At 44.9% G+C, this 15261-nt stretch overlaps 1 protein-coding gene across 1 annotated transcript in view; it reads left to right on the top strand.

Moving 5' to 3' along the window:
* The window catches only part of Fkbp9 (FKBP prolyl isomerase 9), a 46411-nt gene extending 31156 nt beyond the window's left edge, over positions 1-15255 (top strand). Inside the window, exons 7-10 of the mRNA XM_028758357.1 lie at positions 5532-5718; positions 9948-10093; positions 11969-12132; positions 14283-15255. Coding sequence (XP_028614190.1) covers positions 5532-5718; positions 9948-10093; positions 11969-12132; positions 14283-14459 — 674 coding nt within the window. The 3' untranslated portion in view covers positions 14460-15255. The remainder of the gene's footprint in view (positions 1-5531; positions 5719-9947; positions 10094-11968; positions 12133-14282) is intronic.
* Positions 15256-15261: the final 6 nt, after the last annotated feature.

The raw sequence follows: 15261 nt of genomic DNA, 5'->3' as shown, positions 1-15261 counted from the left end.
CAGGGGCAGGGGCAGAGGCAGAGGCAGAGGCAGAGGCGCAGGGCTCCCGCCCCGCCGGCCGCCCCCCCCCCCCCCCCCCCCGCGGGCGCCCCCGGGGGGCAGAGGGGGGCAGAGGTAGGAGGCTTGGGAGTTTAAGGCCTTCTTCCTTGTCTTAGTTCTGTTCTACTGCTGTGATAAGACACCATGACCAAGGCAACTTGTAGAAGAGTTTATTTGGGGCTTACAGTTTCAGAGGGTTGTAGTCCATGATGGCGTTGCAAAGGCATGATGCCATGAGCAGCTAAGGGCTTAGATCTGTAAATAGGAGGCACTAAGGGCTAACTAGGAATGGCATGGACCTTTGAGACCTTAAAGCCCGCCCCTGTGGTACACCTCCTCCAACAAGGCCACACCTCCTAATCCATCTCAAACACTTTCACCTGCTGTGGAGCAAGTATTTAAACCATTAAACTTAACTAAGTAGTGACTTTGAGGCCAACCTGGGCTACATAAGACCCTGTCCTTTCTGTCCTAAGAAAGGAGAGAGAAACCAATGTAGAGAGAGAGAGAGGAAGAAAGAGGAGGAGGAGGAAGAAGAAAAGAAAAGAAAAAAGATGAGGGATTTACACAGTCGTAAAATGCTTGTATAGCATCTATGAGGCCCTGACTTCAGTCCTCAGTAATGAAATGAATGAATGAATGGCTGGCTGGCTGGCTGGATGGACAATTAAACAAATGAGTAAATAAATACATAAAATAGTGTGTGTGCACTGTTTGGCTGGAGGTTTTGCTTTGTGTCCGGTTTAGAGTTTTGATGCTACTGTTTTATACTAGGCCAGGTTTTAGTTCTGGTCAACCATACACAGAAGTGGATAGTTTCTGAGCGTTCTTATTCCATTATGACTTGAAGGATAATCCTTCCTGCCTTAAAAAAAAAAAAAAAGAATACCTTGATGAAAAACATTTGTTTAAAGTATTTTTTTTCCTTCTGGCTGTCCATCAAGTATGAGACTGAGCTTGGCGCAGAATTCAGTGGTACTTTGGGAAATATCCAAAGAGACTACTCCATCCTGAATCCCATGCTGTAGTAGGGGAGGGTGCCTTGCTCTGGATCAGCACGCAGTGGCTGTTGGGAGGTGCTTAGCTTGTGGCTTCCTTTCAGCACAATGGAGTTCCAGGCACTAATAGGGTCTCTGTAAAACCTATGGCAGCAGTGACCCTCCCACGGTAGTCACAGCCTCTGCCAAAAGCAGAATAAGACTTCCAGATGTTCTGGCCTTCTCTGCCACCTGTCATGTTCTGTGGGGACAGCCTGGGAATTTGGACTCTTATGAGTGTTTATATTCTGAAGGGTGGGTTTCTTGTTACAGAAGCTTCCCTGTGGTTTGCTGTTCCCCCAAACTGTCTTTTCAGTACTTTTTAGAGGAGTGTAAGGAAAATAATTGTAATTTTACCCACTTGAATCTAGGACTGTATGCACATGTTGTTTTATATGTGTATGTGCACATATGAATGCCTATTGGATGTTGCATGTGTTGTATATGTGTGTGCACTGTTAGCTGGAGGACCCTGTCTTTAAAGAAAAATAGAAGAAAGGAAGGAAGGAAGGAAGGAAGGAAGGAAGGAAGGAAGGAAGGAAGGAAGGAAGAGAAGAAGGGAGGGAGGAAGGAAGGAAGGAAGGAAGGAAGGAAGGAAGGAAAGAAGAAAAAAGAAAGGAAGGAAGGAACAGTGGATGATGCTCCTGTAACAGTAACATCAGAGTTTGCCCTCTGGTTTGCACACATGTACACACACACACACACACACACACACACACACACGGCCATACACAGAGGAAAGGGTTACTATAATCACTGTTCAGATAAGATAGCAAGACCCACAAAAGTGGAACAATTTACCCAAGGCCACAGAATGGAGCCACAATTAGACCCAAAGCTTTATTACGAGTCTGGGTCATAGGGCAAATTCCCATTATGCAATTGATTGCTGGTTTCCATATGTAGTGAACTGAGAACTCAAACCAGAAGTTCCAGAGATCTCGAGGGGGAATTAGGGAGGACCAGGAAGTGGGAGTTTTCTGCAGGGCCAGGCAGCCAGCAGCCTTCTGTGTCTGCCTTGCTGGCCCTTTTGGAGTTCAAGACTCTGTCTTGTTCAATCTCTGTTCTCTGGTTTTAGAGGCTAAGAAACTGCATTTGTTGGTCCATCCAAGATGCATTGAGTAATCTCATGCCCATATTCTGCTTAGGTGTTGGGATCCCATTCAGGAACAAGACAAATCATAACTGCCCACGCACAGCCTGGGTCCTCACTGATGGCCACACTAGCATGTTTATCTCTGAGTTAACTAGGCACCTGGGAGACTGACCCACATTAACTTCCTAGAAGCTGACCAGCAAGCCTGGAGTTAATATGGTACTCACTGAGTGGGTAGTGTGAATCTGTTTCTCACCTCATCAAGATGTTTGTGTCAAAGGTGTTGACTTAGTCATCAGCAGAGTGCTTGGTGAACTGGGAGCGGATCCCAGTGATGTGCTGGTCTCGAACCAAGTCCATTCTCTCCTGTAGCAGGCCCTGTTTCCCATTGTATCATTAAGGGGTCATTTTATTTACATTATTCAAGTTTAGTGTCTGCCTACTTATGCATCTATGTTTGAGAAAGGTTCAGTTAGTCACATGGATTAACATAGTCTTTCTTTCTCTTGTTTTTCTCTTGTGTATCCCTGACTGGCCTGAAGTCACTCTGTAGATCAGGCTGACCTAGAAGTTACAGAGATCCACCTGCCTCTGCCTCCTGAGTGCTGAGATTAAAAGCATGAGCCACCATTCCCAGCTGTAGATTTTTGAAAAACAACGTCACCCAGGAAAAAAATTTCCCGTTCCTTTTCAAGCTCAGGGGTTCTTGAACATTGGTGCAAATGGTAATTACTTCAAGCTTACAGAGCATTATGTGGCAGCTGGCCTGGTTTCTGTGTTTTTACCTGAATCCAGACAAGATTAAGACCACTGTTAAAGTCTCAGAATGAGGGTGAGACACTGACATTTTAATTTTTGAGACAGTGCCTCTTTATATAGCCCAGGATAACTCTGGAACGCAACTCTCGGTCTTCCTACCACTGCTGAAATTATTTTAAAGTTTGTGCGTGTGTGTGTTTATGTGTATGTGTGTGCAGGGGGCCTAGTTCCTGTCCATGCTCTCTGTTTGGTTGGTTATTCAGTCTCTGGGAGCCCCCAAGGGTCCAGGTTAGTTGACTCTGTTGGTCTTCCTGTGGAGTCCCTGCCCTCTTTGGGTCCTTCAATCTTTCTCCCAAGTCTTCCATAAGACCCCCCAAACTCTATCTACTGTTTGTGTATGAGTCTGTGTATCTCTTTCCGTTGGCTGTTGGGTGAAGCCTCTCAGAAGAGAGTTATGTTAGGTTCCTGTCTGCAAGCATAATGGAGTATTATTAATAGAGTCAGGAATTGGTTCTTGCCATGTGGGATGGGTCTCAATTTGAGGCAGTCGTTGGTTGGCTGTTCCCTCAGTCTCTGTTCTCTGTCCCTGCACATCTTGTAGGTAGGGCACATTTTGGGTTGATGTCTTTGTGGGTGGGTTACTGTCCTTTTCCTTCCACTAAGAGTCCTGTCTGGCTACAGGAAGTGGTCACTTCAGGATCTATATCCTCCACTGTTAGGACTCTCAGCTAGAGTTCCCTCTTAGATGCTCTGGGGCCTCTCCCCATCCCTCATCTCTGGCACATCCTAGAGACTGCCCCGGCCTCCCACCTGATCTCCCTTCTCCCTTGATTTCTCTGCATATTATCTCCCCCCACTTCCCTCCCCATCCCCTCTTCCACCCGTTCCCTCCTTCCATTGACCTCCATTTGGTATCTATTTTTTTTCCTTCTCAGAAAGATTCAACCAGCCACCCTTGGGCCCATCTTGGTTTTTAGCTTCTTTGGGTCTGTTGGTTATATATCATGGTTATCCTGTGCTTTTGGGCTAATATCCATTTATCAATGAGTACATACCTTGCATGTCCTTTGGGGTTGTGGTTACCTCACTCAGGATATTTTCTAGTTTCACTCCTCCACTGCTGGTAGGAGTGCAACCTTGTACAACCACTCTGGAAATCAATTTGGTGTTTTTTCAAAAGATTGGGAATAATGCTACCTCAAGACCCAGCTATATCACTCCAGGGCATACCCAAAAGATGCCCCACCATCCTACAAGGACACTTGCTCAACTGTGTTCATAGCAGCTTTATTCATAATAACCAGAAACTAGAAGCAACCTAGATGTCCCTCAGCTGAAGAATGGATATACAAAATGTGATATACCTACACAATGGTACTACTCAGCCATTAAAAACAAGGACATCATGAATTCTGTAGGCAAATGTGATTTTCTTTTGAGATATACATCTGTTTTTATTCTGCAGAGGTGAAAAATTATCACATGCTCAACATTTTTATTTGTTTTAGACAGTGTCTTACTGTGTAACACTGGCTGACTTGGGATTTGCTGTATAGATCAGGCTGGCTTTAAACTTAATTATATGCTTGCTTTTCTCATACCTTCCTCATTTTTACCAATTGAAAGCTTACAGTTCAGAAGAATTAAATGTATTTACAATGTTACTGGAGTTGTTGGAGTCAAAGCCTGGGCTCAGGAAACCCCCAGAAGTCAGGTTCAGACTCATCCCCTATATACCAAGGAAAGAGATAATAACTGACAGAAAGCAGACGAGTGAGATTCATTCAGAGTAGTTATGTAGGAAAGAGAAACAGATCAAGAAGTCTGAGAACCCCCTCCCATGAGTCCATCTTCAGTGTCTCTGTCATGAGGCTGAGGTTGAAGTAGAGGCCAGGAGATGTGTGTAACTAAGCAGGCCTGGTCGAGGTGTGGTTCTGCCTATCGCTGACTTATAAGTGTCTTGGGTACAGCCTCTCCCATAAGGAAATTTATTTATCATTATTAACTTTATCAATAGATGATGAGGGAGGAAGGGCCTCTCTGGGTGGAAGGTTGATTCAGGCATCCTTTCTACAGGACATGGTCTAGACGTTTGTAGTCTACACAATAAGGACGTCTTTAAAAGAAATGTAAAAATGTTGACCATGTGAGAGTTAAAAAAAAATCAAATAATGTAATTTGATACCTTTGCAGAATACAAAAAAAAACAAAACAAAAAAACAAAAACAAAAAAACAAAAGATAAAAAAACAAAAACAATCCCTGACCCTCCCAAAAGGTATATACACAGAGAGGCACCATCTCAGAAAGAAAAAAATTAAAAGTAAAGTGTCAGTGCCTGATTGTCTTTCTGAGATTTTAACAGTGGTCTCAGTCTTGTTTGGATTCAGGTAAAAATGCAGACATCTGTCCAGCTGCCACTCAATCCCCTGTAAGCTATAAGTAATTCTATACCAAGTAATCTGTACCGACATTCAAGAACCTCTGAGTGTGAGAAGGACCTCGTTCCCTGTATTCCTTACCAGGACACCCCTGCCGGTCCTGGGGAGGCGGGTGTGCTGTGCTGGGCTTATTCATTGATTCCCTGGGTCTCGCCCTTAGGGAGCATCCCTGGCTCAGCTGTGCTGGTGTTCGACATCCACGTGATTGACTTTCACAACCCCTCAGATTCCATCAGCATCACTTCCCACTACAAGCCTCCTGACTGCTCGGTGCTGAGTAAGAAGGGGGATTATCTCAAATACCACTACAATGCCTCACTTCTGGATGGGACTCTGCTGGACTCCACGTAAGGGTAACTGGGAACCAGATGTGAAGGGAACCTTGGGTAATACTTCCCACTGTCTTCCTCTCTTCATCAGATGCTGGGTAGGAGTTGTTTGGTCCAACCTTCCTTTTTGTGTGGTACAAGCCTTCTCAGCGCTCAGTGCCTTATTATGGAGTTTCTTGCTACAGATCTCCCCTGTTCTAGATTGTTTCTTACCTGGCGGAACTCTCTTTCTCAGTCAGATCTATATTTAATAATTAACCCCTTGTAGTCAGATGCTGGGACAAACACCCATAATTCCAGTGCTTAGAAAGCTGCAAGGGGAGACGGAAAGTTATAGGTAAACATGGATACGTAGTGAGCCCCTTAGGTAAGAGCCTGGGTCAGAGTCTGCTACACAAGGGTGTCCTTGTCCTAGACTGTTTCAGCACTGTGTCCCACCCTGCACAGGGGTTGCTTGGCCTCTCTGCTTTTGTCCCCACTTATATGTCCTTCCTGTTTTCAAAACATCCCTGAATTCCTGGGAGGAACACTACTCCCGCTTCTTCAGTCTCCTAACACTCTCTGTATTTTTAATCCCCCAGCCTTAAGTTATTTCTGTGTCTGTTATGATTTGAATACTTTAGGGACACCTGATTTCTTATTCGTAGTTTTTCTTTTGTTTGCGCAGAATATCTGTAGCACTAAAGGATCGTATGAGAAATGTTAGTTGATAGAGATAAACCTGAAAAAATCATAAAGTAATGTAAAAACAAGTTTGCTTTCTGTGACTCTGAATTTCAAGTGTGTCTGGAGTTTGAATCAGTCTTCTTTGGGAAAGACTCATTTTCAGACTTTGTATTTTTGTATAAGAACATCCACTTTTATGCTGAGCCTGATTTTGATCTCTGAGTCCGGAGTTGGAGAGCTGTTTGTCCTGGCATGGAGGTGTCTCCCTGTTACCTGTCACTTTCCCTTCTAGCTCTGAGAGTCTGGCTTTGGACTATGAGGTCCTGCAAGCTCTGGCACATTCAGTTGTTATTTCATCAAACCCCAAACTCTCTTGTTACTAGAAGTACTATTTTTATGCACCTCTAAGAACACAGAAGTATTGCCCCGTCAGTCATTCATAATCACAGGGATGTTAAAATGTGGAGGGAAAAATAGCACATTTTAGAACTGATGAAATATATCCTTAAACCTCAGTGGCCCTGATTCGCAGAGATCTGGCTTACAACAGACCTTGTGGAGCAATCCCAGCCCCTGGTTGTGAAAGTATTCAGAGGCAGTGGGAAGGATCAGAGAGCTCACACATGTGAAAATGGCTCAGCAGTCAATGCTTCTGTCTCTGTTCTGCTGCTCAGACCAAGAATGGGGAAGTGGGTCTGGGAGACAAAGAAATTCCTTCTTGTCTGTGTAGGATATGCATCTGAGGGGCAGAGATCAGACTTCCTGCCCTCTGATATGTTTGGTGGAATCAATGTATTCTCTCTCCTGAGCTGGAGACACAGGATGCAGGGAATCTTCTTTTTAAGACAAACTTCAAGATAAAAATGCATTGAGAGCCATCTGTGTTACCTGTAAATCCATAAGCAAGAGTAGCGGCCACACATCCTTGGTTTTCGTGTGTGTGTAATTATGAGAATTATGGGAAGGATGGGAGGCACCTACCTTCCTGGTGTCACCTCAAACCCTACATGGGTACAGTCAACACAAGCAGTTCACTGGTATGAGTGCTTGTTATCAAGGCAAGGGGTAGCTGCTTCTCTTATCTATCGCTGCGATGAAACACCATGACCAAAGCAAGTTTGGGAGGAAAGGGTTGATTTGGCTTACACTTCCATATCGCTGTTCATCAGTGAAGGAAGTCAGGACAGGAACTCAAACAGGGCAGGAACCTGGAAGCAGGAGCTGATGCAGAGGCCATTTGAGGATGACCCTGCGAGTGTTCAGGCAGGGAAGTGAACCATGGAAAGGTCACAATGAGAACTTGGTTCAGATTGACCTCATCAATGCAGATTAAGCCTCCAGGGAGTCTAATATCAGAAGGCTTATTCACAACACATTTAAGCACAGTCATAATTTGGAGAGGAGTCTCTTGGTGTCATACAACCCCTGCTGCACAAGGAAGTGTCATCACATGGAACTTGATTCAGAAACTTGTCATTTCTTCCAGGAAGATGGGTTTTAGACTTATGCTCTCTGGATTAGCTTCAGGGCCTAGGAAAGGCTGTAGCCTGCTCTCAGTCATACAGATAATGTAGAGGTCACTTGAGTGTTTAGCCACCTCTGGTCATGGTTGTGGGAGCTTGGAGAAACCTCTGGCTGTGAAGGTCATTTAGATAAGTAACCACTTCTGGTCTTGTTTGTAGGAGTTTGATATGGCCCCGCCCAACAGATGACACAGATCACCAGGCTGTTAATCACTTTCAGTTCCCAGCTTTCTGGGGAAACAGGAAAACAGGTTATGCCCTTCTTTTTGAAAGACCAATACGGGTGCTTAACATTCCTGAATTCCCTGGAGATCTGTGGGTGCAAGGATGTTCATGGTTCCAATAGCCATGATGGAGGGGTGCTGCTTACTGGTTTGGTCCCTCATGGCTTGCTCAGCTTGCTTTCTTAAAGAACCTGGGACCACCTGCCCAGGATGGTCTGACCCTCAATGGGCTGGGCCCTCTCCAGTCAATCCCTAATTAAGAAAATGCCTTACAGGCTTGTCAGCAGCCAGATCTTATTGAGACACTTTCTTAATTGAGGCTCCCTTTTCTCCACTGACTCTAGCTTGTGTCAAGTTGACATAAAACTTGACAGCACAACACTGCTTCGAGGAGACGTGGAAATTTCAAAGGGTCACTGGGCAAGGATCCAGGAAGCAGGAAACCTGGAGTCAGGGTTGGGAGAACATCAGGCATGAAGATGGTGTTTGAAAAAATCTCACAAAATAAGTAAATAAACAAAAATAAGAAGACCCCAGAGAAAGGTCGAAATGGAATAGTTTGCTTAGAGGATTCTATTAATGTCTATGTATTTTCACTGGGTGTTTGTTATCACGTAAGCAAGGTCTTGACTATTCTGTGAGACTCAGAGACGTCAGCTGGGACCTGGAGAGGCAGCATGGAGACTCCTAGTTGCTGAGAGAGGCTTGACAGCCAGTAGGTCAGAGGTGGCTCCTCCAAAGGCCTCTCCCGAGGACATCCTGTGCTAGTGTTGGCTCTGTGTCATTTTCTCCCTAGGTTGGATAAGCATATGGTCATCTTGAGTTCGCTGAGCCCTGAACATCAGAGGGCCTTGGGAAATAGGGAAGGAAGTGGAGGTCCTGGCCTGTGGAGGCTGGGGGGGGGGTCCCTGGGACCATAACCCAAAGGATACATCTGGTGATGGGCACCGAGGGATGGCAGGGTATTTCTTCCTTGGGAATGAAGAACATAATAGTTGTCATTTTGCCATTTGGGAAGTGGTAGATTTTTAGTCATGGCTGCAGCTATGGGACCAACTTCTTTCCCCATGTCCCCAGGATCCCTGAACTTTGTGTTTAATGAAATTCTTGGCAGGATCAGTACCTCCACTCTTTGTTTGCTTCCAGCATGTCAAACATATTTATTATTGACTATTATTATCTCTTCATTCTAGAAAAAGAAACCAAAGTTACACTTCCCAAGTGAAATGAAGCAGCAGAACCCGATTACTCTCAAGTGCTCTTAATGGCTGGGCCACCTCTCTAGTGCCAGAACCAGGATTCTAACTCAGGCCTTTAACCTAAAATCTGAGCCTGGTGCTTGCCTGCAGTGCTAGCTAACACTTTGGAGTCTGAGGGAGAAGGATCAGGAGTCTGAGGTCATCCTGGACTATAAAATTATTTCAAGATCATCCTAGGCTACAGTGTTCCAAAATAAATCAGTAATATATAAAATAAAATTCAGGATACTAAGCATATATTATATGTACTATAACCTTATAAAGTGCCTGTCTATATACAAAGAATTTACTCCTTGGGAGAGTAGCTTGGGAGTCAGTTGTCACTGTCCCACTTTGTATTTCCCAGAACTTCCGTAGGACCCCTCATGGCAGTCGGGCCCCTCACTAGCACGTTCCTATACTGTGGGATTGTTCTTTTATCTTGATGTTTATGTCTTTGCCAGTTTAGAAGCAGGCAGGCTGGTTGTTCTGCACTTCGTCCTGGTGTGAGTCTGTCAACCATTTCTTCAGAACTATACATCTTCCATACATCAACCTTTGTCTCCACTGATAGGTTCTTGTTTCTTCTCTTTCAGGTGGAATTTAGGCAAAACTTATAACATCGTGTTGGGATCTGGACAAGTCGTGCTGGGCATGGACATGGGTCTCAGAGAGATGTGCGTAGGAGAGAAGCGAACCGTGATCATCCCGCCCCACCTGGGCTATGGAGAAGCTGGTGTGGGTGAGTGAGGATGGTGTTCAGGAATGCTGGGAAATTCACCATCTGAACACATGGGTCGGAAGCAAAGCCACAGGATGCTGCTTCCATGTTGAAACAGAGTGGTTTGTGTGTTCTGTTCTTTTTTATTTGTTTGTTTGTTTTTTAATTAAGAAAACTCAAAAGTTTTGAGCATTTTTTAAAAGTTAAAGACCATGTACATTTTGTTCAAATACCCATTTCACCATCCCTGACTTCTTGAGAAAGAGCCAGCTCTAAGAAAATACACCATTGGTCTGCAGGTTCATCTGGCCAGGCCCTAGGGGAGAGCTGTAGGCGGTTTGGGGTTAGGTTTGCTTGCTTCTTTGGAGGTGTTTCCTGGGCCAGGTAGGGTGCTGCAGGTCATTGCTGTGCACTGCTCTGGAGCCTGTAAGTCAGTCACGAAGACACTGTCAGGCACAGGTTGCTTTTGAGTTCTGGGAAAGTCAGCCTCTGTGTCACTGCAGTGGTGATATTTTACTTTATTAATTTTGTGATTCCAAAATACCCCTTTGTGGTGTTTTCATACTGCTGGCAGCACAGGGCACCAGTTTGTAAAAGTGATTGGCATGCCGGGGTGATTTTGGTTTTTTTTTAAGAAAAACTTTAAAAAATATATTGCTTACTGTCTCTCCTTTCATTCCAGAAAAAATGTCTCAAATAATACGTCTGTATTCTTTAAGACTTTTCTTAGGGCATACAATTTTATCATATAGTAAATATAAAATATAACTTAGTGGATAAGCTTCTGCTTGGCATGAGTGAGGCCCCAAGTTTAATTTCTAACACCAAACAAGAAAAAAAAATGAATTTCAAAATATAGTCTATAATTTTTACCAATGCGTAATGTGTATATTTCTATACTTATAGTGCTTCCTTTGAGTCTCATTGTATATACTGACCTTGAATTGGAAATGATTTTGAGCATTCTTTATTGCCCTTAAAGTTCTGCTATTAAACTCATCCTAATATTCTATGATTCAGGTTGGGAGATGTCTCACTCAGTGATAGGGTGCTTGCTGAACCTGTGTGAGGCCCTGGCTTGATCTCCAACACCACAAAAGAAAAAGATGGTTCTACAACTATGTTTTGTTTTTACAAAAAAAAAAAAAAAAGGAATACTTTTTTCTATGCTTATTACTTTTGGTTTTCTGAAGCAACATTTTACTATGTAGCCCAGGCTGGCCCCAAACTTTCAATCTTCTTGCCTCAACATCCCAAGTGCCAGGGTTATAGGCATTGGCCAACATACCTGGCCTAACAATTGCATTTTGTCTTTCATTTTGAATTCTACATAGACCCTGAATTGATGCATTACGTACGTGTGCATGCTTGTGTGGACCATGTGTATTTTTGAGTAAATTTGTGTGCATGCATGGGGCCAGAGGCAAATCTGAGTGTTGTTCCTTAGGAGACATCCATCTTGCTGTTTGAAACAGGGTCTCACGCTGGCTTATGTGAGCTAGACTGGCTGGAGAGCGTGGCCCAGGGATTTGCCTGTCTCTGCCTCTTTTCCCATGCTGAGATTAAGAGTGGGTGCTACAATGTCTGGCTTAAATGTTTTATTTAACTTGCATTGTTTGTTTTGTGTGTGTGTGTTTGAAATATTCCTTAAAAAAGAGAAAAAAATATTTATCCTCCTTTAAGGAGCAAAGAAATGAAAGCGCTGGAAAGGCATATCAAGACAATATGAAATAATTATACAATAGTATATAACAATTATTCATGACTGTATTCAGGCACTAGTACTATTCTAGCTGGGAACTAGTAGCGCCCTTGGGTATGGCAGCTAGAGGCTGAGAGGACAGCGCAGGTCCCAACCTGTGTCTAACACTGTGTTCCTTCTACCTTGTTGAATAGATGGAGAGGTCCCTGGCAGTGCCGTCCTAGTGTTTGACATTGAACTGCTGGAGCTTGTGTCTGGCCTTCCGGAGGGGTACATGTTCATATGGAATGGTGAAGTGTCTCCCAACCTCTTTGAAGAAATCGACAAGGATGGCAATGGGGAAGTCCTCCTGGAGGAGGTAAATGGCCTTTGTAGGAGGGCCCGTTGTTTAGGGGCCTTCTGGGGGCAGGGGTCCACTCAGTGTGCCAAGGACAGAGCTGGCCTGCAGACCTCTTGTAATGGTGGAAACTAGCACATGTGTTTTATATACATCCTCACGTGTAAGAACGGAGCTCCTACGAGGTGTAGGGGATTGTCTCAAATGCACAGATCTGGATTCAGTTCCCAGTCGCTGGTTGCTCGCTGTTTCTCCACGTTTCCTGCTCGACCTTCGCAACAGCCACGTGAGCAGCATTGTAAGAACCTGCAGAGAGTAATTCCCCCAGGTCTCAGCTTCCCAGTGTCTGAGCCGGGGCCACAGCTTGCTTCTTAGCGGAGCTGAGCAGCAGTGGTCTGTTGTGCTGTCACCGTGCATGGAATCAGAGCTCATGATCCCTTCCTTCCGCTTACTCAAGCACATCTCCAGCCTCACCCCCTTGTCTTCCTACTCCATCAGCGTTTCCTAGACCTGGGACATTCCTTGGAGTATCACACATGGTGTTGGTTTGTTTTTCTCTATTCTCCTTTGTGTTTGAGACCTAGTCCAGTGTGTTGCCAAGGCTGCCCTTGAACTTGTGATCCTCTTGTTTCAGCCTCCCACGTGTTGGGGCAATAGCACACACCATCATGCCCAGTACAATTATTTTATATCATCCTGATATGTCTTTCTAGTGTTTTCATTTCTTTCCTCCTTTTTTAGCAAAATCTCAAGAGACTTGTCCTACTTTCCCCTTCTGCTCCAGATTTTGTTTGCTTATGTGTGTGTGTGTTTTAATGCATTCTTTGTTTGTTTGTTTGTTTGTTTTTTAAAATTTGCTCTTCTGTTTTGAGATGAGGTTTCACTCTGTAGCTGAGGCTGGTCTTGAATTCACGGTCTTCCTGCCTCAACCTCCCGACTGCTGGAAATATAGGTAAGGCACCCTTGTGCCTGGCTTTATTTGGCTTTTGGGAGATAGGTTCTTCTTTTCTTGCCCAGGCTAGTCCTGAATATTTGAGTTCAAACCCTCTTCCTTCCATGTAGCTGGGCCTTCAGCTGTCCACTGTGAGCAGCCCTCCATTCTTTTTGTGTCTGGATGTTTTGCCTGCACACATGTCTGGACCAGGCTTATGTCCACACTTGGCATTCCAATCACCTGCTCTATCTCTTCAGTTACTGACCCTCGATCCTTGTCCTAGCCCCACCCTAAAGCTGTCTCAGGCTGAGCTTCCCCACGAGTCAGTCGGTCATAGTTGCTAAATCTCCCTATGGCTGCAGGACCCTCTCCATCTGCTCGATGCTGTCTCCTCACCAGCTGCTCTCTTTGCTTGGGCGGTCCATTGCACTTGTTCTAAGAACCCACAAGGCAGGCTTCCACCCTCTGAACCAACTGTTCTTTATGCTTAGAGCAGACTCGACTCAGAAAATGGTCTGGCTTATTCCCTGACTTCTTTCAAGTCTTTGCACAAGTCTCCCTGGGCTCAGAGGTTTCACACCGACCACCAGATTTATTGTTTCAACTCGCCCTCCCAAGTTAATCTTACCTTGCTTTCTCTCCCCTCCCTCTCTCGGTGGGACATCATATTTTATAACTTAAAGTGTAATTTACTTACTACATTCATGTAGAATGTCAATGTCACAAGAGCAGTTTTGCTTATGCTGTATCCTATGACTTTAGAATGATGCTCGGCACATGGTGCATGCTGGTAGTTTTGATTTCGAATGAATGCGTGGGCACAGCACTGCTTTTGCGGGAAGCTAGACCTGTTCTGGTGGCTGAAGCATATTGGATCCCTCGACTCCAAGGACTCTTGAAGTCCTCTAGTCAAGGGATTTAAAAACATTTAAATAATATTGTACTTTTAAAAAGTATGTATATGTGTGTGGGAGTTTGTGGATGTACACAGCAGGCAGCTGAGGAATCCAGAAGAGAGCATCAGATCCCCTGGGGCTGGAGGTACAGGTGGTTAATGAACTACCCAACATGAGTCCCGGGAGCTGAGTGCTCTTCACTGCTTATCCAGCTCTCCAGTCCGTAGTCTGGGGAATTTTCATCTGCATCTAAGAGACCCAGGTCGGGTCATTCTCAACAACAGCTGGGTTCTGCATGCTCAGCTCTGCCGTTCTCACATTTGTCCTGTTCCCCTTTGCAGTTCTCAGAGTACATTCATGCCCAGGTGGCAACAGGCAAAGGGAAGCTGGCTCCAGGTTTTAATGCTGAAATGATCGTGAAGAATATGTTCACCAACCAGGACCGGAATGGAGATGGGAAGGTCACAGCCGAGGAATTTAAACTCAAGGATCAGGAAGCCAAACATGATGAACTGTAAGCCGGCCACGAACCAGTTTGTGCCAAGGACACCAAGTGACCTGTCATGCCAGGGCATGCTGTCAAGGTGTGAAGATTTCTAGGAAGGTTTGAGAGTAGCCAGTAGTAGGTGGGCTATGTAGTACCTGGTACATACAGTGCGGTGAGCTGATGTTTACGGTGAGAACTTGGGTGGATTTCCAGTGACAGTAAAGAGAATCCGTACAGAGCGCCTTGGCATGGGGAAAGTCTGTGGCACCAATTGTTATTTGTGAGTCTTCTGGGAGGTTGTGTTAATAAACGAAAATTATTTCATAGAAGCTGTTGTGGAGGAAACAGAAGTACCCAAGTGTCTACCTGAAGAAAGGATTTGTTTTTAAATCTTGCTGGTGTCTTACAAAATGTTCACCACAGGCTGAAAGATAAAGGGCACACACATTCCAGCAAGGGTCCTTGACAGTAGCTGTTGCTCTTCTCAGTGTTCTGAAAAAGACCTGGTGATACCAGGCCCTGTGTGACAGCCACCCCCGTCACCTTCCCTACAAATCTCCAGTTCATGCTTTCCAGTTCACTCTCTACACTGGCAGCCCTCCAACTGGTAGTACCCATCACGTAAAGATTGACAGGAGTCTCTTGGACAGGAAAAACAGACCAAATGGAAGTGTTCTTAGCCCTCAAGTAGAGGATGTGACCTGCATTTGCTGCATTAGATTATCTGCTTGGCTCTTTGGGACACTCTCCCATAGAGGTGCTCTCAGTGTCTCTCTCTCTCTCTCTCTCTCTCTCTCTCTCTCTCTCTCTCTCTCTCTCTCTCTCTCTCTCTC

This window comes from Grammomys surdaster, unplaced genomic scaffold (assembly GCF_004785775.1).
Source record: "Grammomys surdaster isolate TR1022 unplaced genomic scaffold, NIH_TR_1.0 126197, whole genome shotgun sequence".
Classification (NCBI taxonomy): domain Eukaryota; kingdom Metazoa; phylum Chordata; class Mammalia; order Rodentia; family Muridae; genus Grammomys; species Grammomys surdaster.
The sequence above is the reverse complement of the archived record's forward strand: the minus strand, read 5'-3'. Positions and strand labels throughout refer to the sequence as shown.